This window comes from Corvus cornix, chromosome 3, assembly GCF_000738735.6.
Source record: "Corvus cornix cornix isolate S_Up_H32 chromosome 3, ASM73873v5, whole genome shotgun sequence".
NCBI classification, from domain to species: Eukaryota; Metazoa; Chordata; class Aves; order Passeriformes; family Corvidae; genus Corvus; species Corvus cornix.
In genome coordinates, this window is record NC_047056.1 from 41,310,236 (window position 1) to 41,337,074 (window position 26,839).

Sequence of the window (26,839 nt, forward strand, 5' to 3'; positions counted from 1 at the left end):
CGCCGGTGCTGCCGCCGCCGCCGCTGCCGCGCCCTTCTCCTCCTCCCGCCGCTGCCGCTCGGGCGGCCGCGCGGCCCGGCCGCGAGCGCGGAGCCGAGCCGCCGCGGTAGCGCTTGGGCAGCAGCGCGGGACGGAGGGGCAGCATCGCCCCGGCGGGTGGTCAGCGCCGAGCGCGGGAGCTGGCACCCAGCAGGGCCGGGCTGCTCCGCTCCGCCGGCAGGCTCCCGTCTCCGGGAACGTCAGCCGGGGACGAGCTACGTTTGTGAACCATCAGCCCCCGCAGGAGGGGGGTTCGGGGGCGGGGGGCGCACTCGGAGGAGCCGCCACGAGCGCGCTCGCCCCTGCGACGGAGGGAGGGCGCGTGCGGCCGCTCCCCGCCGCTGCGCGGTCGCGCCGAGCCGGCTGCGCGCCGGGCCGCGCCGCCTCCCGGTGCCGGTCTCGCCGGTACGGGCGGGCGGAGCTGAGGCGCAGCCCTCCCTACCCGCCACGGGAACGACCCTCGTCCCGCGGGCCCGGGAAGGCGCGCGCGCCCGCCCGCACGCAGCCGGGCCCCGTGGGCGCGCACGGCCCCCGCGCCGGCGAACAAAGCGCACGGCCGCGCCCCAGCTCCGGCACCGCCCCCGACCGGGGGCTCCCCCCGCCACGCGTGTGCGCCCACCCACGGCCCGGGCTGCTCACCGCCCTTCGAGGCTTGCCCGGCCGCGGTTCCAAACGCGCTCAGACCCAAGCTGGCCACAGGGCGTTGGGAAGCACCGCTGCCCCCTCCGCGTTTATCTTCAGCTCCCAGCAATAAAACGGACATGGCAAAGGCACCAGCGCTCGATTTCCACACACAGCAGATCCAAAAGCTGATGTCTATACACTTCACAGATCTGCTGGAGTCTCATTTTAAAAAATACAATCACTGCTGCCCTTGCCAATTACAGACCAACTCTCAGTAGCCTCGTGGTTGACCCCGTCGTCCTCCTGCCACTGCCACCAGAAGCCCCTAGACCAAAGTGACCTAATTCACTCAATTCAGTTCTTCTCCACCAACCAGACCCTAAGCAATACTTAACCAAAGCTTAAGACCTGGAGAACCTAATAACTGAACTTTCACTTCATTCAAGGCAAACGACTGGAAATTTGCACAAGTTCCTAGGACTGCAAAACACAGCTTCCTTCCCAGCCAAGTTTCTAGGCAAACTAGCACTTTATCATAGATACAACTATGAAAATGAAAAATGAACACTGCTTTTTCTTATAAAAAGCATGCTTTTAAGAAAACTGGTACCTGCAACTGCACGTAAGCATTGGTTAACAGTCCTAGGCACCCAACAGACAAGCAACATTCAAAATTTTGCAATGTTTGGCCTTACACCAGCTGCTTCCACTTCCACAGCAAAGCATTACAACAGATGAAGCCCATATGTACTCAAACATAAACACTTCCAAAGCATTTTTTTGGGTTTGTTTTTTTTTTTTTAAATAGAGCAAAACTGAGCAAAATTATCACAACTGTATGTCAGTTTGAATGATCCAACAGCAATAGGACAAAAAATTAATACTAAAATAATGATGTTTTGAAAATTTTCAAGTATACCATGTACTGTGATGCATGAATCCAGCTGTGACTTTCAGAGTTTTAGTCAGTATAACAAGCCATTACCAAAGCCAGTGCAATAAATGTATCAGTTTCACATTTAGCTGAAACCCAAGTGTCTCTTTGATCATCCCACAGGCATCTGCTGGCAACCTAAAGGGATAAAAGAGAAAAAGGTATTAGTGAACCTATATACAGCAGTTTTACTATTTATTTTTTAAAGAACACACAGCATTATCTAAATGCTAATCTAATCATATTAGGAGAGTTACAACTATTAACAAAATGCAAAAGTTGAATAAAATTAACAATTCCTATTCGATTTTAAATACATCTTCTTGCTTCACAGTAAAGCTCCCACCTCAACAGCTCCAAAAATCTCAACACCAAACCTCCAATTCTCTTTTGCATTCACTTATTACACTTTAACCTACTGTAAGAGCACCCCTTCAAAAGCAATAGAGTGTCTGTGTGAATGGACACTAGTTTTGGGAACATATACAACTAAGAAGTCACATCCCCCACTCCTCCACCTCCAGCTTACTCCAGTCTACTCGTGACCATTTATTGGGCTCTCAGCCTTTTTGTTAGAATTGCTTTCAAAACTAAACTGTGTGCATTGATTGCTGGAATAAACATATTCATTGTGAGAAAAAAGTTAGCTTGGACCACTTCACTAATCTGTTTGCACCTACAGCTCCTCAGTTAAAGCACTGCTTAAGAGGCAGCATACTGTGAGACAGCACCAGAAAAGCAGGTAGATGCAGGCACCTCACAAACTGGCTTTGGTACTGAAGCTGAACCCTCAAAAGTTGTTTCATGTAACTTACTAAACACAGGTTGGTTTCAATCAGGTTTTGAGAACTGATGATGAACACTCCAAGGTAGAAGTGTTCTTTGACACTCTGTTAGACAGATAAAAGCGTTCTGAATGCCAATGGGAGCTTGGAATACTAAATTTATATACCAAGACAGCAAAATCCGCTATCCTTTTATTTTAGGTGTTCCAAGTTCAGGTGACTGGTGTTAATTTGAAGTCCCAGGAGCATGTCTGGTGGCAGCTGCAGTTACCATCCCTTTCCTTGCCATCCTTGTGTTCCATGTCACCCCGCATTACAACTGCACAGAATTTTGCACTGCATGTGACAACCCAAATGGAGATCCAAGTACACTGGACAAAGAAAAACAAAATTCACTGAACTCAAGCGATTGTACTGGCACAGCACACAGTGGAAACAACTGTTTAACAGGGAAGTACAGTAGGTACTGTTTACCACTTATTGAATACATGAAGAAAACAGCCTTCAGAGAGTTAGGCAGTCACAGCAGCACCTTGAATTGTCACCTGGCAAACTACTACCCATGAAGAAAGTATGGAGCTTTCTTTAAAGAAAAAAGCTCCAGTACCACCTCAAACAAGTTAAGCTGCTGAATGTGAAAGAACACCTAGGAGATAACACACAGTTCTAAAAGTTGTTTCCAATTTTCAAAAGGTGTAACAAATATGTTTGCTTACAATCATTGCCTGATTTGCCTTTTCCACAATTAGCACTGATACCACATACTTATAACGGTCATAGTCCAATTCCTTCACAGCCTTTAATATTTCTTCTGAGATTGAAGCACACAAGAAGGGACTAGAAGCTCCATCGTATGTGGCTTCTTGTAGTTTATTCTATCAAAAACAATGTTGGAAGATCTTAGTTTTCATCCTAGTCGTCTTTTGCAAAAAACACCCTTTACAATTATTTTCATTAAAAGAACATGAGAAGAACTAATGAGTTGAATAGTCAGTACAGATGATCATCTCAAACAGCAAAGGATGCACTACTTTTACTCTAAAATGTTTTATCTGTTTTTTTAAAGGTGACACACATGCCCAGCCAACCTCCATTTAACAATCAGGAGTGTATTCTTCTCCATCATTTGGGCTCAGTTCACTGGAAAATAGTGCTACAAATATCTGTACCAAATATCTAAGACAAGTCTTCCAGACAGCGGAATTAAAAAGATCTGGTTATAACTGTTCAAAATACCACTAACAGCTTTGGATTATCTCAACAGATTGTTCTCTTTCATTTTTGCTTAATTTATGCATGTAGCAGTCTGACTGTCAAGGATACCAAGTAATTTTATGCAGGTCATGTGATATTAGCAGAATTAATAGAAGTCCACAAATCTGATGTCATGATCTTTCCCTAACTGGGTATTTTGCAGATTATGGTACTTTGAACTGTGCTGTAGCTCAATTTGATTTAAAAAAATGCAAGAGTTTAGGAAGCTTCGGCTCCAACTAAACAGCACATGCTCAGCAATGACCTTGCAGAGGCTCTTCTGCACTTTGCAAAACAGAGTACATTCACATTACTCTCATGTGCCAAAACTCAAAGACTGCAGAGATTTATGCAAATGTTTAAGTTTATGCAAATTACACTCTTCCATAAATACTTTGCAAGACAAGCTACTTTAGCAATGAGACAATTAATTTTAAAAATACCATACCGTTAGTATCGCTTGAGCTTTGTCTCTTACTAAACAATCCTGAACTTTAGTACGTGGCTCTAGTCTGTATGTGTTAGGGCATCTTGGCTTTGCCTGTTCTGTTGGAGCTTCGTGATGTGCTTGTGTCTTTTTTCCTTTTGACTGTACAAAATAATAAAAAAACGTCCACATCACATGTCAATATTTTAGAATTTAACGGACTCTAAATAATACTTTATGGTGCACAGTTAAGAGAAAAAAACCCCAACAATTAGTCTAGGAATACGTTAACAATAAACCACAGAAGGCTAGAAACTGGTTATCATCTTCTGGCTGTTTTAACACTACTGTTTGGCCTGAAAACAGAGAAGTGGTCGACTTTCACTCAATTTTAACCTCTTTTCCAGCAAAATCCAACTGAAGTTTGCCCTTCAACTCAATCAGACACACCATATTAGTACCTTGAATTCACCCCCTTTTCCAAGTAAAAATACACAGATGTTAACATACCCATCCAAGACTGTTAGCCACAAGTTCAAGCTTTTAATTCAAACAGCCTACCCAAAATACAGACTTGGTTTGTTTACTTCTTCATTTTACTTATTCTTATTCCTTGTTACTAAACAAGTAGCTCATGTATAGATGATTTAATTTGCTCATTAAAAAAAAAAAAGGAAAAGTAAGCTGCATTCTGCAAAACTTTGTAATTTTGCTTGGAACTTAAAAACAGATCTCTGAAGATCGCATTTTCTCCCCATCCAGCTGTGTACTCTTCAACACACATAACAAAACTCATCCCTCTATGAATGCAAGAAGGAAGTCTGTTGTTGCGAAAAGTCACCTGCTGTCCACCACAGAACCGTAAAATGGTAACAGAGACAGAAAAGCACAAGGAACCAATGAGATCATAACAAATACTACAGCCAATGGATTTCCACACCAGCTACTTCCTAACAAACCACTTCCAAGTTTTACTGACTCTTCAGTCTCTGCTCCACTTCCTGACTACTGCTAGAACTTAACATGAAAGAAAATCATCAGTTCCTTTCCAGGAGAGCAGAAAAGAGCTCAAAGGTGAAATAACATCACGATGCAAGACTTATACTAAGAAGTACAGAAGAAAGTCACTTATGGATAATATAAAATGAGAATTATTTAAAAAGATGCGCTACTCAGGGGCTCTCAAGTCTTTCCATCTGAGGAGTTTTAAGAATCAGGGAAGAAATGCAGTTTCTTCTCTATGAAATCACTTACACATTGGCTCTGTCAACAACTGTGGACATTACCTAAAAGTGTCCTCTAGTTCCTTAAAAGCAGTGATGTTGGCAGCCTTAGTGCAAATTGGCTGCTGGTGTTTGTTGAACTCTGAATAGCACTTACTCTAAAAATGCAAAGACCAAACACACTTGCACTTAGCCTGTGGACACTCATTACCTACTAACTGCAAACACAGATCTCAAAAGATTATAGCCCTGACATGCTCATCACAGGTTACCTAACAGAAGAAAAACCACCTCAAGTCTTGCAGCTGAGCTCTTCAAATGACTATCCCCATCCATGTGAGTAGAAATGAACTTGTGAAAAAGGGCGCAGTCCAAACAGTGATTCTTTGCTGACATGGTTCAGCTTGAGCCACACCACCTTCACCCTCTTTCATTACTGATGGAAGAAAATTCATGTCTATAGCACACAGTGGTGATACTTAAAATTTTACCTGATATTATTAGTGACATGAGCTTTCATAATTACTTGCAAGAAGTCCTTACATTTCCTAATGAGGCAACCAAAAGCCTTATTGATTTCTCTATAGACATGCCTAGTAAATAAACCTACTCCTATATATCACTGTATAAAACACACAGTAAAAACCCAAGTTTTTAGCACAATGTTACAATTACATTTCTGTAAAATATTTGCACCCTCTGTGAAAAAAATCTCTCAAAAGTTCAAGAACTGACTGCATTTGAGGACTTGACCAAAAAAATGCCTGTTCTTATGCTACTCAGCTCGAGTACATTGGCTTAACTTTGGACATATGGAAGGAAGTATGCTAAGAGAAAAAACAGCTTTTGCTATTTAAATGAAATGCTGTTTGTTAGTAAGTCCATTTTAACAACCAATAGCTGTTAGTTGGTAAAACAAACAAGAAACCTTTCTTGTTTATTCCTTCAGAAGAGGGCACCCCTCCTAGCTTAAAGCAGCACCCCGACTTGGAAGGACTGCCCCACCAAAGGGAGGACCACCCTTCTCTTTACCATCACAACAGCTCGGCCTCCCAATGCCTGAGCCAGCGAGCCAGCATGCCAGCTGCAGGGCAGGTGCGAACATAACACCTGACCCAGCAGAAAGTGCACGAGCTACCGCAAATCGGACGCTAACCAAGAGGGAACAGCATTCCTGAGACCAATTTTCACAAGACCACACGCACCTTTTAACCCACGTTCTCCACGCACTGTACTGTCCTCCTTAAGCACACAAGCCCCATCCTTCCCTCCCAGCTGAAGCGCTGCAGGCTCGCACAGGCACCCCAGCCTCAGTCGGGCATCACATTCCCCCGCCCCGGGGCCGCTGCCCGCTGCCCCCGCTCCCGCTGGTGCCCCAACCCCCGCCAGCTCAGCCCCCGGAGCCGCCTCTCGTCCTGGCGGCCGCTCACGGTGTCCTTATCGTACCTTCTTCCCTCCCTCCGGGTGCGCGGCGGCTTTGGCCCCCTTCTCCATGGCTGTGGCCGCGGTCCCGCTCGGCGGCGGGCGGCGGCCCGGGCCCTGCCCGTGAGGCGGCGCGCGCGGGCGGCCGTAACGGAGGCAGCGGCGGCCATGGCGGGACCGGGCGCGCCGGGCCGGGCCCCGGGGCAGCGCTGGTGCTGCGGCCTGCGGGCGGCGCGGCGGGGAGGGGAGGGGAGGGGACAGCCCTGCCCTGCTTCTGCCAGTGCCAGCCCGGGGCTTGGTGACCTGCTCTCCCTGGAAAGGTCACCGCCCCGCCCCGTGCCTGGCCCGTTTTACATAAGTAATAGTAATAAAGGGTGGCAGTGGTGTTGCAGTTTTTGCTCTGGCCTTCTGTCCCTGACATGAAACGGCGAACGGGAAGGGGAAGACACAAATTAAGGTGGACTGAATGATACGTCTTATGAATATTGTAGATTTTTAAATTTATTTTTCTTTAAATAGCAGGTAGGTACTCCAGATGGCAGCTAATAGCGGTTTCTGGTGGGAACTGTTACCCTTGCTCAGTGCTGATACCTATATAAATATTTCCTCTTTCCTTGAAGCCATGAATTCAGAAATTACATATGTGAGGGTCAATTCTGCCACCAAATTAAAGAGGAAAAAATGTTTTTCATTTAACTTAAATGGAATATTTTTCATTATTGTTAATTGTGGTACTTCATTTTCAAACATTTTTTTGTCTGTCTGGATAATGAAGAAGTGAGAGGGGTTTTTTTACTAAATCAGAATTATTTTCACCCTTGTTAACATAGGCAGTTTTATCTGTGCAAGTTTTTTAATTTAAATGTGTGCTTCTGAATCTGTCCATTTTTCTGTTTAGACTAATGTGGAAATAGCATGAATGCTTAAATTGCACTAATACTGCTACAGAATTCACATGTTCTTCTCCTGCCTCCCTCTGAGGATCTTGCTGGTTGTAAGGACTGATGCTCTTGGTTTACTTGAAGTAGCATCAGTTTCTCTGTAAGGTCAGAGATTAGGCAGAACATTTATATGTGACTGGGATATTTTGCTTCAGTTTATCTTGTAATGATTTCAGCAGATATAACCATCTGAAATACACCCTTCTGGCCTTGTGAAAATGGAGCAATTCTTTCCCTCAGTTTTCCAAAGGTGGTTCTGGTTGAGAGTTCCTTTCATCACATGCGTGGATGAAACTTGCATTGCAAACCCTAACAGCTTGTTTACAGACACAGTATTACTGTCTGTGTAGCTGTGCTTATGGGTATGTTTTAATAATTTTCTTTGTTCTCATGAGTTTTCTTGATACAAGGATTCTTTTTGTCTGTGTGTGTTTGTTCTAGATGGCGTTGTTAGACTCGGTCACTACTTGTCTTTCTCAGCCTGTGCATTATGCGATTTGCAAACTTGGATTTGAGAAAAAGGACACCTATGATATTAATAATATTTTATCTGGAAACGGTGAAGTATGTTGGCAATCTGTTGCAGAGCATGTGTGTTACCTTGAATCAGGTTGGTGTTTGCCTGTGGTAGTAGTGATACATTTGTAAGACTGATACAGAATTTCAGTACAGTTCACAGCAATCCTAGCTAAGTTGTAACATTTTGTTACAGTGCAGCATTAGCTCTGCTGCAGATTAGAGAATGTGCAGTTTATATCTACAAAGAGCTTTAAATTTTTCATCCACGTTTGGTATTTGGCTTTTGCTGCCTCCTAGGGTTCATGTAATCTGTGCCACCTAAGCAGCCGCTACTTTCCCTTCATCTTGGTTTCCAGCTGAATGTGTCTGTAACATAAGGGATTCTGTTCTGCTTCTCTCCCACCCCACAATTGCCTTGTTCTGTGTTCTTTATATTCCTTCTGCAGTAAATTTAAAAGCCCAGGGCCATCAATATTCCTACTGTTGCTTCTATTTCTGTTTCCCAACTTTAACTTGTACAGAAGTACTGTTTTGTTTCTCTTCTGTGAAGAATAGCTTGTAGTTGTTTTTTAACCAAAACAAAGTATTTATTTCCTGATGAACTCATTGAATTTTAATTTGCCAAATTGCATACATGTTATATGTATATTTTACCACCTCTGTTATTAAATCCCAGAAGTGGTAAAAATATCTTTCAGTAAACCAGAAGAATTTATTTTCCTATAAAAAGCGTCCCACGAAAAAGAAGCAGTGATACCACTCTGTAAGGTACCACATCCATCTGTGTTCTTTAAGGGCCGTAAGTGGTGCAATTTGACTCCTGCTGAGCCAGCACTAGCTTCCAGCTTGATTATGTGGCATTTATGTAGAAATTCTAGTAGGTTCTTTGCATTTCCACAAAAGCAGAACATAATGATCCTATTTACTTCCATATTTTCTTGTGTTAAGGTTTTGTTGGGATGGAATTTTTTGTTTGTTTTTTTATTTTATTCAGAGAAGGTGCTTGATCTTACCTGGTTTTGCATTGCAGTTTTACTTTTCAGTACATTTTCTGTGCAGTGTTTTGGACTGTAAATTGTATTGTATTGGTGTGCTAAAATAGTCTGGATAAAATTGTCTGTGCTAAATATGTACACAAACTGTAGCAGGTTTTATCCCTAGGGAGTTTTAAAATATTGGACCTTTGGCAAGGTTGGTACCCTAATCACCTTCTGTTTTTCAATTTAAGATCAAAGTGTGGATTATATCAAAAGCATACGCTCATTAGGACCTGTATGTGAATCTGTTAATTTGTACTTGAAATCTCTGACCAAGGAGCAATTTGTGATTCAGTATGCATCATGGTTCCACTGGACAAACTGCACAGAGGTATGGAAATTTCTGTTAACATTTTGTGTTTTGGCATGGGAACCTTTTGTGGAAGTTTAGTGTGAGAACACAGAAGAGATATCCATGAACCAAAATGCTTAGAATTTGTAACTAATTGTCCTTCTCTGATAGATGGTTGCTTGTAATTTTTCTGACTTTGTAATTAGATTTTGTATTAGACAGCATCAGGAACTTCAGGCCTGTTCTAACATGAGTTTGTAGTATTTTGTTTTTCTAATAATCTGTGCCTAATATCAAGTTTTACCTTGTAAAGTTATTATGGATAATTTTAAAGAGGTAAGGCACTAGATATCAAGAGGTGCTCTAGGGAAGTTTCTGTCCAGGCATCTACACTTTTATCTCCTTGGCATGGTTTTCTTTCTACATTTGTATAGCCACTATCACAGAGGAATATTTAGGTTTCTCTGTGCTTTTGACAATGTGATCTTTCCTTCTGAATATTGAACACAACATTGTTCCTCTTCCCCATCATGCAGGTATTTCTTGAAGTGTTCGATGTTTTACAAGATACACAAGCTACAGAAGTTGCACTTGGCTTAATGAAACTAACATCAAGCTTGGAGCGAGCCTTGGGTGATGTAAGTGCCAGGATCTATTGCAGATTTGGCTTTATAAGATGGAAATGACCTCTTGGATTTAATTGCACATTGAAAAAAGGGATATTACCCTGTACTGTAGTAGTACACTAATAGCTCACATGCATTTTGAGTAGGACAGAGGTTCTTTTCTGGATCCAGTTGTGCTAATGGAAGCATATGTGGGGCTCCTTTACCAGTGCTTGTAAAGTTGCTTGTGTGAGTGCTGTTACTGACAAAGTTAATTAAAAAAGAGAAGAGTTTGATGAATCAGTGTACATACAGTAGGTCTTTGTTAGTTTGATTTATCTAACTGATGTGGGGCAGCACAGCTTCCACAGATGATTTGATGGTGTATTAACTTCTGTGAGGGGTGGCATGCAGCTGGAAAAACGGGCTGCTGGGTAACTTCTTTCCTAGCGAGAAAGGAGAAACAGCTACTTAAACAGTTTTTGCTGCTGGGCAATTTTGCAGCCAGATAAGTTAAAGTAGCTGGTTGTTCAATATCTATGGGGAGCTCTGGAAAAGGAAATGACAGAGAAAGAGCAGTGGGTTAACTCACAAATCAATTCGCCCAGGTATGGGGCATGGTGAATTTTGAAGTAACAAAAAATTATGAAAGATTGGAAAAAAAATTCAGGGAGAATACAAAGACTGGAAGGTGTGACAGCAGTTGAAACTTGAGATGCTGAGATTGCCCAACAACGATAAAATCTAGTTTAAAGAACAGTTTGAATCAGAAGACAAACCTCAAGTGTCCTCCCTTTCACAATGACAGACCTCATAAATTTCTATGGTAAGAAGGAAATATGGTGTCCTTGGTAGAGCTTATTCTATTAGTTACATGTTCTTGTTGTGCTTTATTGGTTTTTGTGGGATTTTTTGGAAGAGAAGAGCAGTATACATACAGACCCTGTGAAAAGCCTGATATGGGAACGTTAAACAGAATATCCACTCTTTTCTGACATATTACCTAAATTTTAATTTGTCATGAAATTATGGAGTTTAAAGGCTTTTTAAGGATTTGGTGGGTTTAGTTTGATTAGTGTTTTTACAATAATAAAAATGGTTGCTGGATGAAATAGTCAAATGTTTGAAATACAAAAAAGTATACTAAATTATTTATTATCTCTTCTGCTCTTTTTTTTTAATAGGTGTATTTACTTAAGGGTAATGACTGTCCTTTCCTCCTTAGAGACTTGCTTGCATCTGACCAGCTTGCAGATGTCTTTGGACAAGCTGTAGTAAGTGCATAGTTTTGAAATAAGGAATAACTGCTGAGTTGGTTTTGTTCCTAACAAATGTCAGGTTTCCAAGCACAGCCTTTACTTGTACTGAGGGAGAATTTGCAAATTCTGTAATATATAGGAAAAATATATTTTAGATATTTTTTCATTTTATACATGTTACAGTGGGGGGGATATATGTAAAAAAATAGTGAATATTGTAAAGGCAAGCTCCTAAGTTCTTATTTACCTTTCCATGTGAAAAACCTACATATGTAAAATTTCACATGTCTGACAAGGCGACGAGCAAACTGCAGGATTCATCTGCTTCATCTTAAATTACAGTGCTTGCAATTACACTTCCTGCACTGGCTGTTTCTGATAAGCAGTTTTCCCCTTCAAAAGCACTGCAGTAAGATGCTTTATAACTTTTACCACATTAGAATTTTTCAAAATGGAGGAAAGTAATGTGCAAAAAAGAAAAACCAAAATTTGGATGACATGTGCACCCTTGTGTAAACATGGTAGGTGGATCTTTCACATACAGTCTTAAAAATGCACATTCTTTGTTAGGACAAAATATTGGGTGTGAACCTGTGGAAGGTTGAGTTGTTAGCCATTCTAGTAGTGTCATAAGGATTATGTCTTGAATTTTGATGGCATGTGGACTATTTAAACTCTTACAATTGAAAAATAAACCAAAGTTTCCTGTTTTGTTTGATAGTGATCTGTGAATACAGCTTTTAATGCAAATTCTGTATTTTATGTTAATTTGCATTAAATTACGCTGGATTAATACTACAGGAAGTAAGAGCTAAACTTAATCTCATTTGTTCGTCTGTCACTTAATCTCATTTGTTTGGGATGTCTGATAACTAGTTTTGTTCTTCCCATATTATATTCTATATCCTGTACAAATAAGCTGAAAGATTCTCTTTCAGAGAATACTGGGAATTGCAAATAATGAGTTTCTGTTACTGTGATGAGCGGTGGCCAGTTATCTTGACAGTAGACATTGTAGTTTCTCAATAACTTCTGCAGTTTTCTGCCAGGGAAAGGTAATAAAAATAAGAAGGGTAAGAAAGGCAAAAAATACTAGATTTTTTCATGCAGTAATCACTTTTTTTATTAATCAGATGAATGTATTGAGGGTATTCATTGGATCTCCATATGGTCTGAACCTTCGTAATGTCTTGTGGCATGGGTTTGCATCACCACAAGAAATTCCTGCCAAGTAAGTTACCAGGAAAAAACCCTCCTTTTCTTACCAGTCAGACGTGAAAAGTGACTAGTAAAACTTACTTCTCTTATGGGAAAAAAAAAATTTCCCCTGCGTCCTCTGCTTCTTTTGGAAATGGATTTCCATAGAATACTTCAGCCATTACAAAGATGGCCAGTATTAGGTCCAGTGGTTTTTTTTTACTATTAGGGAAAACAAAAAGCTTTTTTTTTAAGTCAGGGCAATGAGGAATAACTTGAAACAAAAGGCAGAGGACTGGGGTAGAAGGAGGAGCAATAGCAGCCAATATAGAATACTGTGATGCTTTTTTCTAAATCTACTTTTATTTTTTTCATGCTTACGAATGCAATTGATTATTAAATGCCCGTACTTAGATGGGGAGTGTAGGTTCTGCGTGTTTTTTAAAAGAGCAGCAAAACCCCTTTGTGTCCCCAACTCACAAATGTTGATTCTTTGCAAAAGATTTCTTTGTATTAGCTTTTCTAATATGTTATGGTATTCTCCCTAGGTACTGTGCTATGCTGCTTTTTTTAACTGCAGGATTGGGTCAGTTGTTACAGACTTATCTTCTGCAAACTAAATGTGTTTTAGTACATCGACCTTATGTGATCTTCGTTAGCTTAGAGGAGCTTGATGCATTTCCAGGCAAGTATTTAACCATTAGCAAATTTTTTATTATCCTGTATTTGCTATTGTTTCCTTGTCCAAAAGTGCTGTTGAAAATAATGCACTTTCCAGAGTTCCAAGATTAAATCTTAACTAAGATACCTGTATACACTGTCATTAGATGGACCAGTCATGCTTGTAGGGCAGATTCTTAATATATAGGCAGTTCACTCGCTATTGAGTAAAAAACTACTGCATTCTAAAATAATTATAACACACTGAAACATGAAATATAGCTGCTTCTAAAAGACTTCAACTGTATGTTACATTCTTTTGATTATGAGAGTTAATTTCATGTAAGAGTTGTCTAGTTTGCCTTTATGAAATCTAACTTTTTTCAGAGTCAATGGGTTCCAGCTGCAAGGGTGCCCTGAGTCTTACAGGGAAGTTAGTGTTGAGACACAGTAGAAGATGCTGACCCATCTTCAGTACACTAATGCTTTTCTCACAGAAGGATTTGATGTGTCAGATTAAAACCTTCTCCCTGTCTGCACACCTTACTTGGCTTATTCCTACTATTTTAAGGCAATAACAGTGTATAGGGAATCTTGGTGTCAGTGGCGATCATGGTCAATTTGTGCTGCATAATCAGTGGAACATCTGTCTAAGAAATTGAGACAGAGCTTTTGGGAACCAAATCAAGCTGATAACATTCCAATAATTATGTAGTATAAATCCTATAGCTGTTGATTGGCTTTGAAAAAACACCTACTGCAATCAAGTTACACTTATCATTTTGAGGTTTCTCTTGGATAAGACATTTATAATGTGAATTCATAGGTATGGCTTTCATTACACGGTAGCATTGAAGTGTTAATTTATTATGCTATATTTTCAACACAGAAAATTGAAAAAATAGGAACAATGTGCTCATGTTCAAATATTCTGGCTGAATAGAAATGATTAATTTATATTATACTTTTTTAAAGTATTTGGAGTAGGTAGAGAACAACTCAACAGAAGCTGGGTCCAGTTGCTATGTAGTCTTTCAATAAAAAGCAAACATGACTTTTTAAACTGCTTTTACTCTGTAATTTTATATTATCACCACAAATGCAATCTTACATATTTAAATTCTGATCTTAAATATGGCTACTCTTGTACTTGCATAGTTAAAATAAATTGGATAACTAAAAACTCCCTTTACAAATGTTGAAATAATATTATATTTTCAGTGAAATATTTAAAATTCATTAGTAAAGTGTAGATTATATGTAATTTTTCAATGTTGGTATTTTAACTTGCAGATCTTAGTAATGAAATACTGTCCATAGCTGAAGAACTTGTAAAACAGTCCAGTTTTGTATTAAAAATAATGTTACCATTTTGGATCGCTGCTTTAACAGCTTTCAAGCAAAGCAAGTAAGATTTTTTAAAATTATTTTTTTAATAGAATCTATAAAGAATATATTCTGCATTTTTATATCTGCATTTGCAGATTCCAAGGCTTCTTACAAAATTACTTAAGAGCATATAGTTATGCTTTGTTATGGTGATCTCTTGGAAGGTTTGTTGAGTAATGGCTTTGTTTTGTGTCAACTAAGGTTATAAACTATATTTTGAAGCCTAAAAAGAGCTGTTGGAGATGTAGGAAAAAAGGAAAGGTTTGCAAAGCAAGTGGAAGTAAATCTTCATATGTTTAATCCCACATATTTTGAATTTTTAAAAAGTGTGTTGTTTTCCTCTCCCATGCTCCATCTTTTTGTGAGTTATTCTAGTTTCTGAGCTTGAATTCAGTGGTCAGTTTCTGTTTGGCACAGGTAGTCATTTATTGTTTGTTTACAAAGTGCATTACAAAGGAATTTTGTCAGGGTTGTTTGGCCTGAGACTGTAATGCTGAAATAGTTTATATTTATAAGGAAGAGAAAAATCCTTTGGATATCTCTGTTACTTTTTCAGGTATGCTGACAGTGTGATTCTCTTACTTCCTCAGCTGGAAGTTGGACTTAGATTGCTCTTCACTACAACTAATAAATGTCCAAATCGATTGCTAACAGCAGAGGTAAACTTCTGTCTAAAGTCAATTACGATTTAGTGCTTGCAATATTTGCAGAATGGTTACTCTAGAAGCACAGTGTCTATAACCAATTACAGAGTTACCCCACAACATTTCAAACAATTGTGGAACATTATTTACAAATCTCCAGTTAAGATTCATGAATGCCTTCAATTCTTTTTTAAATGTATGGCGCTAAAAAGGACTGAAAAAGTAGTGGAAGATGAGTGTTCAGAAGCAGTAGCTTAGGGTGAAAAGCAGGCCATGATATATTTGTTTAAAAAAACTCAGCACAAAATCCCAAAGACCCTTTTTTCATTCATAAGGGGACGTTTTTGCTATTCATGCACCTCTGGTATCTCATGCAAATGAATACATTAAAGTTTGATATACACATCTAGTTAATTGATTTTGTTTGAAAATCAAATAATATTATCTGTGTTTTGTTCTAGTCTTCTGCTCTCTACACCACTTTCGATGAGGTACTGTATTTTTTTTTTTTTAAGATATATCAGTGTCAGAATTTAAGCCATGCATGTTTCCCATTACTAGAATTAAGAATGCACTTTCTTTTGTTGAATATGACATTATTTCTAACTTTTTTCCAAATAAAAAATGATGGACCGTAAACACTTCAAATTTCGAATGCTTCAGAAAATATCACAATTAATACAAATTGTAATGAACAGACTATTTTCTTCAAAATGTTTTTATCTTGAAATTCTTCACTCCACAGAAGCAAACTTTCTGCCATTTTTCCTAGATTCAGTTATTCCAAATAAATACGAATAAATATAGCAAGCATAAACCCTCAGTTTTACAAGTTGATTAGATTATCTCAAGTTGTTTGTCAGTAATAATTAGGCATCTTGACTCTAGAGTGGCAGAAGTTAATCACATCAGATTAGGAAAACTACTTTAGTTGGTGTTCCTGCTTTCGTAATATGGTCTTCAATAATTTAATAAATTTCTGTTCAAATTACTTTTTTTTCTAGATGCTAGCAAAGCATTTGGATAATGAAGAAGTCAACCAGCTACCTGTAGTTCTTGAGGAGCCTGCCATGGCAAGTGTTTTGAAAATTTTCTGGGGTTTTGTTGTTGTTTTTTGTTTTTTTGTTTCACTTAGTAATAATCTTTATGATATACCTAATATTAATTTATTTCATATAGCTTATGTCCAGTAGCTTAGAACCTGAATTTGTTAGCCTTTTTTATTATGAGGGATCCAAAGTCATAGCTGGTAAGCTGTATTGTATTACCATATAGGACTATCTTTCTTTCTGAAATATAAGCATATCAGGGATATTTGTCTTTAGACTTCTGAAGTTCAGCTGAATGGAGCAGGAGGAGAACTGATGCCTCATACAAGGAGATTTCAAACTTATTTCTGATTGCTTCTGGGACACATTTTGCACTATCTGGGCAGATAGCACAAAAATGTCTCAAACCTACCAGAGCACATTCTGCATGTCACTACCCAAACAGATCGTGAACGGGAAAACTAGGGGTGTTGAGTTTAGAGGTCTTTTGAGAGTGTAGGGGAGATCTGAGGTTACTGTCCTGTTGCCAGAGGCAGTGGGGCTGTGAAGTGCCTGGGGCACAAAGTTGAAGGAAATCTCTTGTTAGCTGTCACAGTATAGAATGTATGTTATGAGTATAGTTTGCATTGGGGTTTTTCTCTGAATATCTGAACGCCCCTGTCCTACAGACATGATCACATACTTGTCTTTCAGAGGTATTCTGTACACTGAATATATTCAATTCTATGTGAATACACATAGAATAGAATTCTGTATAGTTGGTGTACGTTTCCACAGGACTTCCTTTGGGATATCTTGAACCACCAGGAGGGCCCACGTATAAGAGATCGTTTAAGCCACGGAGAGATCAATCTAAGAACATTTCCCAGAGAAGTAGCTAACCAGATAGTTGGATTTGCAATTACTATTCTCTACAGATTCTCAGATGAGGATATGTTTTCTCTTAAGGTAGGGACCAATATTTTGCTCTCAGGAGGTCTTCTTTTTCAGTTATTCTGGATACCAAATACAATTTTAGAGAGTTTTATGACTGAATCTTTCTTGACAGCTGCTTTTTGTGCAAATGAAATATTTCTCCAAGTAAAAAATTGTGAAAGTATGTTTTCCCTAGTTTTGTAGTGAAGTAAGTACAGAAAGTTTTCCAAAATGTTACCCTTTCTTGCTGTATCTTAATTTGCTGTCTTAACCAGTTCTTATTCACAAGGCTGATCCATAAATTATAATGATTCCACTTAATTTTGTCAAACTGTATTGATGAACTAGCCTATTTATCTGCAGAATTATTAAAAGGTACATAGAACATCGGTAGCTCACCCACTGAGGTACGTAGTGTGTAGTTATTGAGATTTCCTTTTCCTGAGCTGCTGCAAATCTTAGTGCCTTGCTAATGGAAGTGTTATTTGTATCCATACTTACACTATGAATTTGTAAACGCTTTTTGCCTAGCACTATGTTTCTCAACATTAGCTATTACTGTGTTTACTCTCCCCTGTTTCCTGTTTATATTTGGGATTACTTCTTTCAATATAACACAGCAACCTGTGAGATAAATCTTCCATTTGTTAGTTGCAGCTCTCTTTTAGTTTCTCAAGATGTATTGTGTGCTGCTAGAATACTTAGTTGCTTTTCTGTGAGCTGCTGTCAGGTTTCATAGTTAAAATATGTGAAATTAAGCTTTAACTACTCACTGTGCTGATTATTTCTTTCAGCCCTTAGACATTTGGAAGAGTTTATTGACGTCAGTGCTATAGGTGGTTTGCATAAAATGAAGTATAAGTCTAGGTCTGCATATAATTAGGACAGCTTAGAGAAACTGTTGTGTATTGTCTGTGATTTTGTAAATCAGGAACACATGGTCATAAAACCAGTGATGAACTGTGCAAGTTGCTACCGGTCTCGATTTCATCCAATTTCCCGACTCAAGAAACAGGTAGGTACTTCCATCTGTGAAAGCATTGTGGTCCTTAAAATTGTGGCTCCTCAAAATTAGTCTAATTCTTTTCTTCATTATTTGATTGTCCTAAAAAAAATTTAAAACCTTACTTTTTTTTTGTTTATTTTTCAAAACTTAAAGGAAATCACAGTGGCTAAAGTGGGATATAATTATGCACACTCCTGCTAATGCAATTGATACTGTATTTGTGTTCTAGATCACTAAATAGTTTTATTCTTACCTGAGTGTTTGCTATTCTGTAGTTTTCTTAATCTCTTTATGCTTTTTTATGTCAGGAACACTGCTAGGTCCTGTCTCCAGGAATCTTGGATTAGGCCATTACTAATTTTTTTACTGTGTGGAGGCTAGCTGATGAAGATTCTGTCATGGTAGCAAAATCTGTTTTCCATTGTCATGGTAGTTCTCTGCCAATCAGTTTAATGAACCGCTTGAGAATATTCCTTTCATTGATTTGAGATTGCAGTAGACATACTTAGTTCTTTTACTTTTCAACAGCATTCAAACAGTGGGTTACAAAAGTTATGTTTGTTAATTAATTTTTTATATTAAAAAAAATATAGAATGCTAAATTAGTTCATTCAGATAATGATTTAGCATGGAAGTGTACATCAAGACTTTTTGCCCTAACCTAAACCTTAACAAATGAAGTTCGCTTACACAATTATGACTAGTGAACAAATAGCTTACTGCCTGTTGCAGTTTTTTTCTAAATGGGCCACTAAGAAAAGCATCTCAAAATCTATACCTTACAAAACATTTTTCATGATATATTTCTGAGGTGCCGGAATGTATGAAGAGCATCCACTTATGGCCTGAATTGCCAACAGTGCCTGAGGAACAAGTACAAATTATTAAAGGGTATGTATGTGCTGTATTGATGCCATGATGATTTTTCCCTTTTCTTTTATACCCCTGTTATACCTTTTTACAACTTCTGTATTCTTAGTGCTTTTTGCCTACATTCTTAGACTTGTTTGTTCAGCTAAGAGACTAAACATTTCAGAAGCTTCGTAGCTAGGGATCAGTGTGCCCCAGACCCCAAGGTTCTCTCCAGAACACATTCTGTAAACTAAGATAGAACCATCCAGGGGAAGGCTCCTTGGGGAGGGGGGGCTCATTCAAGCCTCTCATTGAGGAATTTTTGATATATATGCTAATTAGTAAGACCTATAATGTTATACCAGATCTTTTGTAGGTGGGCATTGCGGTGTGCATTGAGGTGCATTCAACCTAGACATAGTGCACCTAAAGATCCGTAAAATAAATACCAAGGTAAAATCCCTTTTTCCCTTCTAACTGTGTTTAACTCTTAATTTTAAGACCAAGAAAAGTCATCAGTATAAGATCGCCAGCTATAAAACAGCAAATAATTCCTTATTCTGAAAAGGACTTGGTAACCAGTGGGAAACTTTATATGAGATATTAGTTAGAAAAAGAATGTAACATTCTGTTGTTATTTGAAAAGGATGAAGTCATTAATAATATCACTGGAGGAAATTGTACTTCTTTAGAGCTGAGAGAAGAAACTTCAATGCATCTATCATATATTCAGTATATTGCAGGATTTTTATGAATGATGAGAGAATTAAGGGGTTCTGAAGATTGCTGACACTGAGAAAAGGTTGTTTTAGTTGGAGAAAGAAAATCATGCTTACAAGGTAGAGGGAAAAGAAATAATAGAGAGTAAGCGTGGACACTGAATACACTGCTATCCAAAAAAATCTGCATCTATGCCATTTAAGAAATAAATGCGTACTACACAGTTTTATAATATCAAATCTTATTTCTTTTCTTTTTAAGGTTGGAAGGAAATGCTGAAGCTAATACTTTAATTTTGATGGTATCTGAAATTATATCTCAATTGCATCATTACATGCCCCAGAATTGCTGCTGTTCAGATGATCTAATCAATAGTGTCCTAACAGAGAGGTGAGTCTGATGCCCTCCTGGTTGCCACTGTCAGCTTCTACGTGAGCCCCATGTGAGAACTCTCAAAGCTAAGTTATCATTTCCCTGTTTGCAGAGAAATGCTTGAAATGTTGTAAGCACTTTTCTAGTGTTGTGCTGAGTTAATCTGAAAATTTTAGGATTGCAGCTGAACATCATCTTCAAAATGAGGATGAAACATTGTAGATTTTAGAATTGTAGTAGAGATTTTATTTGGAAATTAACCTGAAAAAATAACTTTTTTTTTTCAGACCACAAAAGCAAAATGTTTTAAATATCTGTGTACTTGCTAGATGAGGTTGGTTTTAGTATAGTTTGTGCTAAAACTGCATCAGAAATTCGTTTTAATGTGCTTGGTGTCACAGCTGTGTGTGGCATTCAAAATGGCAATACGCCACTATGTAATTCTATTTTTCATGCTTTAATATCAAGATTCAGATAGAGAAAATATCTTGTTATACTTGGTGTCAGACTTGGAGGTGTGTTAGTTCCAATTATGTCTGACTTGGAATAATGATCAAAATAGTTTGACTTTTAATTGCCACTCTTAGAGCAGTCTTAAGAGTCCCATGACTGAATGTTAGAACAAAACACTCCTAATCAAACCATTGGGCATGGGCAGCATAGAGCAAAGAGGATTTTACCTGTTGCTTTACTTATGTAACCTGTGGGTCTTCTGCTTCCTACCTGCCAATCTGCAAATTTATCATTTGTGAGAAAGAAGCCTAGTTATTGAAGTGTTAAGCCTTTTTCTGCCTTTATCACTTCAAGTCATTAAAGTTTTGCTATCTCAGAGAGAAACTGAGCATGAGGGAAATTTAGAAACACTTCTATAAGAATAGAGTGTTCAAAGTGATGTGTGATACATTAGTGTAGCAGATATGACAGCAAGAAGATATTTGTGTACTTTAACAAAGCATGATCTGGTGTGGTGTTGATTAAGAAAATGGCCTCACCACCTGCATTTTACGCAATGTTAAGTCTGCTTCTTCTTCTGCCCAGAAGAAAGACCACACACTAATGGGAGGACTAATTAATAGCATTTGTTTCAGTGAGTTTTATTATGGTGGATGTTAATTCATTGTGAGTTGAGCTATGGTGGGAGGCTTCAACCACAGCCCTGCTGTGATTTGATGTGTTCAGTGTATCATTTCAACCAGGCAGTTTTGTTTATTGTGGTTGTGTTTCTTTGATCTGAAATGGGAAACATATTCATCATAATCAGTTTTGCATTTATATTCAATAAAGTGATAGAAAACACAATCACTACCCCTACTGCACAGATTCTTGCTTTTTTTCAGTCATGAGGTAAGGGCAGTTTGTTTCCAGGTTTTCTGAATTAAAACATTATGAGTTAAACCACACTTAATATGAAATGTATCCTGTGTTAAATCCAGCTAACAGATAAGATTGACATTGAAAATCCCTTCCTGTTTTGGAGGCTGCTGATGGAACTTTGTGATACGCGTATTTGCACACTCTATTCCCCACGACCTGTCCTGGAAGTAGTGGTGGTACTCCGCAAAATAAGCACGCAGTGCCATCAAGTGTCCCAACAGGTTATTGCCGGCGCTGGGCTGAGATACACGCAGTGGGTGAACAAGACTCTGCGTTCTCGCCAGAGGCACAACTATCTACGGATGCTGAACAGGTTGGCTGCTGGTTTTGCTTTACTGTGTGGTTGGGTTTATGAGAGAATGGCTGCACGCTGCTGTTGCTGCCTTTCAGTGCAGCAACACTGCACTGAGCAGCAACTTCACTTGGAAGTTTAAAGTCAACAGTGTTCACGTGTTCTTGTTAACCATTTCAGAGTCAAGTGTCAACCAGATTTCTATTAAGTAGCAATATTGAAATAACAAGAAAATCTCAAATTGGAGAATAATATAATGGACATTGTTGGATTATGTCACTGTAAATTATGAGCTTTCAAATTAAGTATTATTTGAATGTTAGATTGTATTTTTTTAGTTTTCCTATTTAGGTATATAAATGACATTCAAGTTTTATCTGACTGCAATAGGTTTAACTGATTTGAAGATTTATTCTACTTTAGTTTGCTGCTTTTTATCATTACACCTGAGTCAGCCTCTTTATAGATAGAAGAGATATGGTTTAATAATCTGTTAATTTTTTTCCTAATCTTAAGGGCTTTCCAGGGTTTTATAAGTGTTGTGTTATTGGCCAGGTTATGTTCCTAAAAGTGTTAGCCATATTATTTAAGGAACACAGCTTAAACTGACAACTGATGATACGCATCTGTGATTCAGTTGAACTGTAGTTTATTATCGATGGGTTAATGGATGCTTGCAAGTTTTTCTTTGGAATCTTAGATCTTTGCCTTCTTTTCCGCCCTCTTTTTCAGTTTATAGTCTTTGTTTTTCTGGGATTTGCACTGCTTTTTGCTGAAGGACATTTTGTAGTCTTTTTTTTCCCCAACTTTGCAATATCCAGAAATTTGGATTGGGTGCAGAAGTCTGAAGATTTTTTTTTTTAATATTAATGATTTCTTTTTAATTTGATTTTAGTTTGTTTAAGTTTGTTTTTCTGGTTTTTTTTTATTTCTAGCATTAAATTTTTATCTCCAGCATTGCGGCTCATCTTACTATTGATTACTCTGGAACTAGTCAGTGTTCATTCAGTTTGTAAGAAGAATCCTTTTGATTATCAGCAGTATCTAAAGTGAGTACATAAATTTACTTAATGAAAATAGGAGTTGTCTCAGAATTCCTTTTTGATCTGTACTGTAGAGATTTTTTGTCATTATAGTCATAATTTTACCTTGGACAATGTTCACTCGAGAGCTAAAATAACTTTGTTGAAGTGTAGATAGGGAATATTAATACATAAAAGCTGCAATTAATATTTTGCTCACTTTACTCTTTGTGTGTTAATTAAGAGCTGGTTGGATATCAAGTATATTGTGAAACATTTGACCAAGAAAGCAAAGGAAGCCATTTGGGGAAAATTCTGTCACACATATGGTCACTGTATTCTTTCTCTGGTAGTGTTAATTGCAGTTCTAAAAATCATCACATCTTACTGTGAGAGGGAGGGAGTGATTGTTCTCCAAAAGCAGAGCAAATCTTAATGTATTGATCATCCAATCATCCTGAGGGAGATTTGGAAACTTGAAGATGTTTGCAGCTTTGAATCAGCCATTGCGATCTTCTTCTCTTCTCTTCTTTTTTAATTTTTCTTTTTAAATCCTTAAGAGTTTTTCTCTAATGTTACTTCTTGTAGGTTTTTGAAGTCAGTCTTGCAGTACACTGAGAACTTGGTGACCTACACAAGCCCTGAGAAAAACAAGTGGGATGAAACCATGGAACTTACAAACAAGATTTTGATAAAAATAAGGAAAATCAGTGACAGAAAGCTAATGTTAATGCATCTAGCTACGTGAACTAAATGGGCTTATGATTGTCTGGACATTGTTATTTCTAAATAGTTATGGAGACCTCATATTTGATCCATCTAATTCAAAGACAAACTTCATCAGTCATTGTCAAATTTTGGATGCAAAATTTAGTCTTTTTATTAGAAGGTAGCTGTTGATACTGGAGATGAAGGATCAAGCTTCCAGAGAATGGGTTGTTTGTCAAATCCACTGGAAAAGATTTACTGTGAACTAAATCAGGATGATACAAATTCTACTGTAAATATATTTTGTGGTTTGTACATTGATTTTTTTATATTTTTTAAATTTCCTACTGTACTGAAAAATACCTAAGAAAAAAGTGTGAATAAAAGCTCTGGAAATTTTTAAATCCAAAAACTAATTTTTTACTTTGGAATACAGATATTATGTCAGAGACTGTGTTCAACACATTAAGAAATTATGAACTTTTAGTGTAAAATAGTGCTTATTGGCATCTGTAGTTGTTTTTAGTTGTAAAGAGTCTGATCTTGCTCTGAACTCTGAGGCAGAGCTGGTAACACAGTAACCAGTTGTTTATATATGAGGATTTAAAGGCGACAGGATGGAATAACCTCTGCACGGTATGTGTTTGGTTTAATTTCATCTGCTCATTCCAATACATATTTATTTAGTTAGTTAATTTCATACAGAATGAATATGAACATGCACATGCTCACAGACATGTATTCACTGAAGTTTAGAAAGCTATTCTCTTATTGCACACAATATTAATTTGAATACTTTATTTCTTCAAAATAAATTCTCCCTCTTTTTCATCACCAAAGAGAAGAACTTCAAAGGAATGCATAGGTTGAAGAACAGATTAACAGAAAACCACCAGTGTCTCTCCATTTGCTTTCTCCTATGGAGAGTAAAACCAGAGGGTAGTCTCTGGAGAGTGTTTGGCTCTACAAAGGATTAAAGATTCAAGTTACATTTTAATAAGCTTCTTTGCAATGTTTCTTGACTGGAAATCACAGCTAGAGAATTACTAGTTTGGTTTATTCATTGTGGGGGATGGATATAAACTAAGATCATATTGCTTCCTTTATGCTCCTCTTGAAGTATATTGGGTGTATTTGAAATTGAACTTTGTCACTTTCCAAGGGTTCTTTTCTTACTGTGAAACTAAATTACGTGAAGAAGTTTGAACTAGATAAAATAGATTAAATGTAGAAATAGAGAAGAATTAATCAAATGTAGTGTATGAGCCACAGTGTAAAATTTCAGCTTTTTTTAAAACCTGAGTCAGCAAATCCTAATTATATTTTTGAAGGCTTATTTTGTACTCATTGACTTTGCTCAGATGTATTAACTTTGTTAAGTGTGTCTTGGTAGTGACATTTATGGTGACACTTGCTTTGATGGTGATAAGTATTCTAAGGCAAAAATCATTTAAGTTTTATGTATTCATTGTAGGAAAGAGATCAAGAAATTAACACATTTTGAAAGTACATAAATGTTTTGAAAGCATGTAAACGGCTGACACACTTTCTCCTTTTGAAAGTGCATTCATGTACTAAAAAGCACCTTATAGACCACAGAAGTGTATTTTCAACAGCATAAGTTCTCCTTTTGTTGCTATATTTAAACCTTGGTAAAATGATCTTGCATTCTGTTCACTTCATTTGCTTTTACCTAAGATGGAGCACATTGACAGTTTCTTCTTTCCTAATTAGTGCCACAGATGCGATTTGCTGGTATAAGTTTGCGTTAAGAAGCATGAAGGATTTCTGGCAACTGTCAAAGATGCTTTTTCAGTTTGTTTTCCTACCTCTGCAGCTCTCTGATGGGAGCACTGCTACCATCTATTGTTAAACAAATCTGGAACAGGCTGGGACAATCCAGTTATTTTTTCTGACTTAATGCTGTCATTTGCCAGAAGGGCTTATGCGCACAGGGCTTATGGCTTATGACAGCCCTGCATGTCATTTGCATGTGGGGCTTACACATTTTTCCTGCTGTTAAAAGACTTGTGGAATAGAGCTATAGAATAAGTGTATATCCTACAGGGCACATTGAAGAACAAATGGCAAGAGATATGGTAGAGGTCATTGGGTTTGTCCTTTATCAGGTACTTGCTTTTCCACTTAAATTACTCATCTTTGCCATCTCTTTTGAATCACTTTTAAGATATTAGAAAGAGTCTAAACTCTGAACATTTGGTATTCCTGAGAGCAAAAGAAGCTCGGAATAACAATGTATCTAGATATATCTAGAATTATACCAAAGAATGTTTTCTTCCAAGTGTGGTATTTCATCCCAGTATTACTTGGATCTGATTTAATTGTTGGCCTTGCTTCCTGAGGCCTGTGTTTTCCTTGAGGTATTCACTAAGTGAATCTATATAGACACAGATGTGGAATTTCAGCACCCCATGAGGGTAAGTGTTGAATTATTTTGTTTACCTGGATAATGCTAATGAGGGAATGATGATTCTTAAGTCACTTATTCCAAGTTCAATTAGTCAATTTATCACAGAATCACAGAATACACCAAGTTGGAAGGGACCCACAAGGCTTATCAAGTCCAGCTCCAGGCCTTGCACAGAACCATCCCCAAGAGTCACACCATGACCCCAAGAGCATTGTCCAAACGCTTCTCGAACTCTGTAAGGCTGGTGCTCTGACCACTGCCCTGGGGAGCCCATTCCTACGGATGGAGTACATTTTTCTAATATCCAGCCTAAACCTCTCCTGACATAATTTCAAGCCATTCCAATGTTTGTGATTTTTGGTACCTTCTAGGGAGCATCAGGATCAACTAAAAGGTCACTGAGGTGGGCTTGTGTACTGCACAAATACAATGAAATATTTTTTATGGTAGGCATCTTTGTGTAGAAACAAAGCTTGTACTTTATGTTCTTTCAGTCATTCTCTACTTTGTGCTCTCCTCAGTGGCGATAGGAGGGGTTAGAAACAAAACCATGTGTTCTTATTCAAACATGATACCGGCGACTAAAAGTAATTAAAACCTTTTTGGGATTGTCATCACTATTGCATTATACAGAAACGTTTATGTAAGAGATAGAGCAACAAATTTGATTTACTTTATCTTTTAAAATCCATCCCATCTAGCGGTTTTCAAGCAGCCTGACGGCCTTTGAAGTGAACACATGGTGGCAGTGTTTGGTAATTCAAAATAGTACTCCGTGCTGACCTTCACTTTCTTATCTCTTTTCTTAGGATATGTATAAAAAAAATCAAGTTTTCTTCTGATTTCA

At 38.1% G+C, this 26,839-nt stretch overlaps 2 protein-coding genes across 7 annotated transcripts in view; one reads left to right on the top strand and one right to left on the bottom strand.

Annotated features, from left to right (window-relative positions):
* The window catches only part of ERMARD (ER membrane associated RNA degradation), a 27,598-nt gene extending 759 nt beyond the window's left edge, over positions 1 to 26,839 (top strand). The window contains exons 2-19 of one of the 6 annotated variants that reach the window (XM_039570059.1): positions 4,826 to 5,622; positions 8,091 to 8,259; positions 9,397 to 9,536; positions 10,034 to 10,135; positions 11,287 to 11,376; positions 12,495 to 12,592; positions 13,107 to 13,243; positions 14,512 to 14,626; positions 15,164 to 15,266; positions 15,713 to 15,742; positions 16,256 to 16,324; positions 17,078 to 17,248; positions 18,147 to 18,230; positions 19,033 to 19,112; positions 20,055 to 20,183; positions 21,643 to 21,852; positions 22,767 to 22,880; positions 23,442 to 26,839. In XM_039570059.1, coding sequence (XP_039425993.1) covers positions 5,605 to 5,622; positions 8,091 to 8,259; positions 9,397 to 9,536; positions 10,034 to 10,135; positions 11,287 to 11,376; positions 12,495 to 12,592; positions 13,107 to 13,243; positions 14,512 to 14,626; positions 15,164 to 15,266; positions 15,713 to 15,742; positions 16,256 to 16,324; positions 17,078 to 17,248; positions 18,147 to 18,230; positions 19,033 to 19,112; positions 20,055 to 20,183; positions 21,643 to 21,852; positions 22,767 to 22,880; positions 23,442 to 23,601 — 2,019 coding nt within the window. In that variant the 5' untranslated portion in view covers positions 4,826 to 5,604 and the 3' untranslated portion in view covers positions 23,602 to 26,839. Of the gene's footprint in view, positions 1 to 4,825; positions 5,623 to 6,955; positions 7,231 to 8,090; positions 8,260 to 9,396; positions 9,537 to 10,033; positions 10,136 to 11,286; positions 11,377 to 12,494; positions 12,593 to 13,106; positions 13,244 to 14,511; positions 14,627 to 15,163; positions 15,267 to 15,712; positions 15,743 to 16,255; positions 16,325 to 17,077; positions 17,249 to 18,146; positions 18,231 to 19,032; positions 19,113 to 20,054; positions 20,184 to 21,642; positions 21,853 to 22,766; positions 22,881 to 23,441 lie in introns of those variants that run through there. The other 5 variants (XM_010391576.4, XM_019281235.3, XM_039570061.1 and 2 more) reach the window with 5 other exon arrangements.
* Positions 1,561 to 6,841, bottom strand: DYNLT2 (dynein light chain Tctex-type 2). The gene is made up of 4 exons (XM_039570068.1): positions 6,733 to 6,841; positions 4,085 to 4,225; positions 3,099 to 3,257; positions 1,561 to 1,735 (listed from the first exon to the last, which is right to left on the bottom strand). Exons 1-4 carry the CDS (start codon positions 6,778 to 6,780, stop codon positions 1,625 to 1,627), a joined length of 459 nt encoding a protein of 152 aa, XP_039426002.1. The 5' UTR covers positions 6,781 to 6,841; the 3' UTR covers positions 1,561 to 1,624.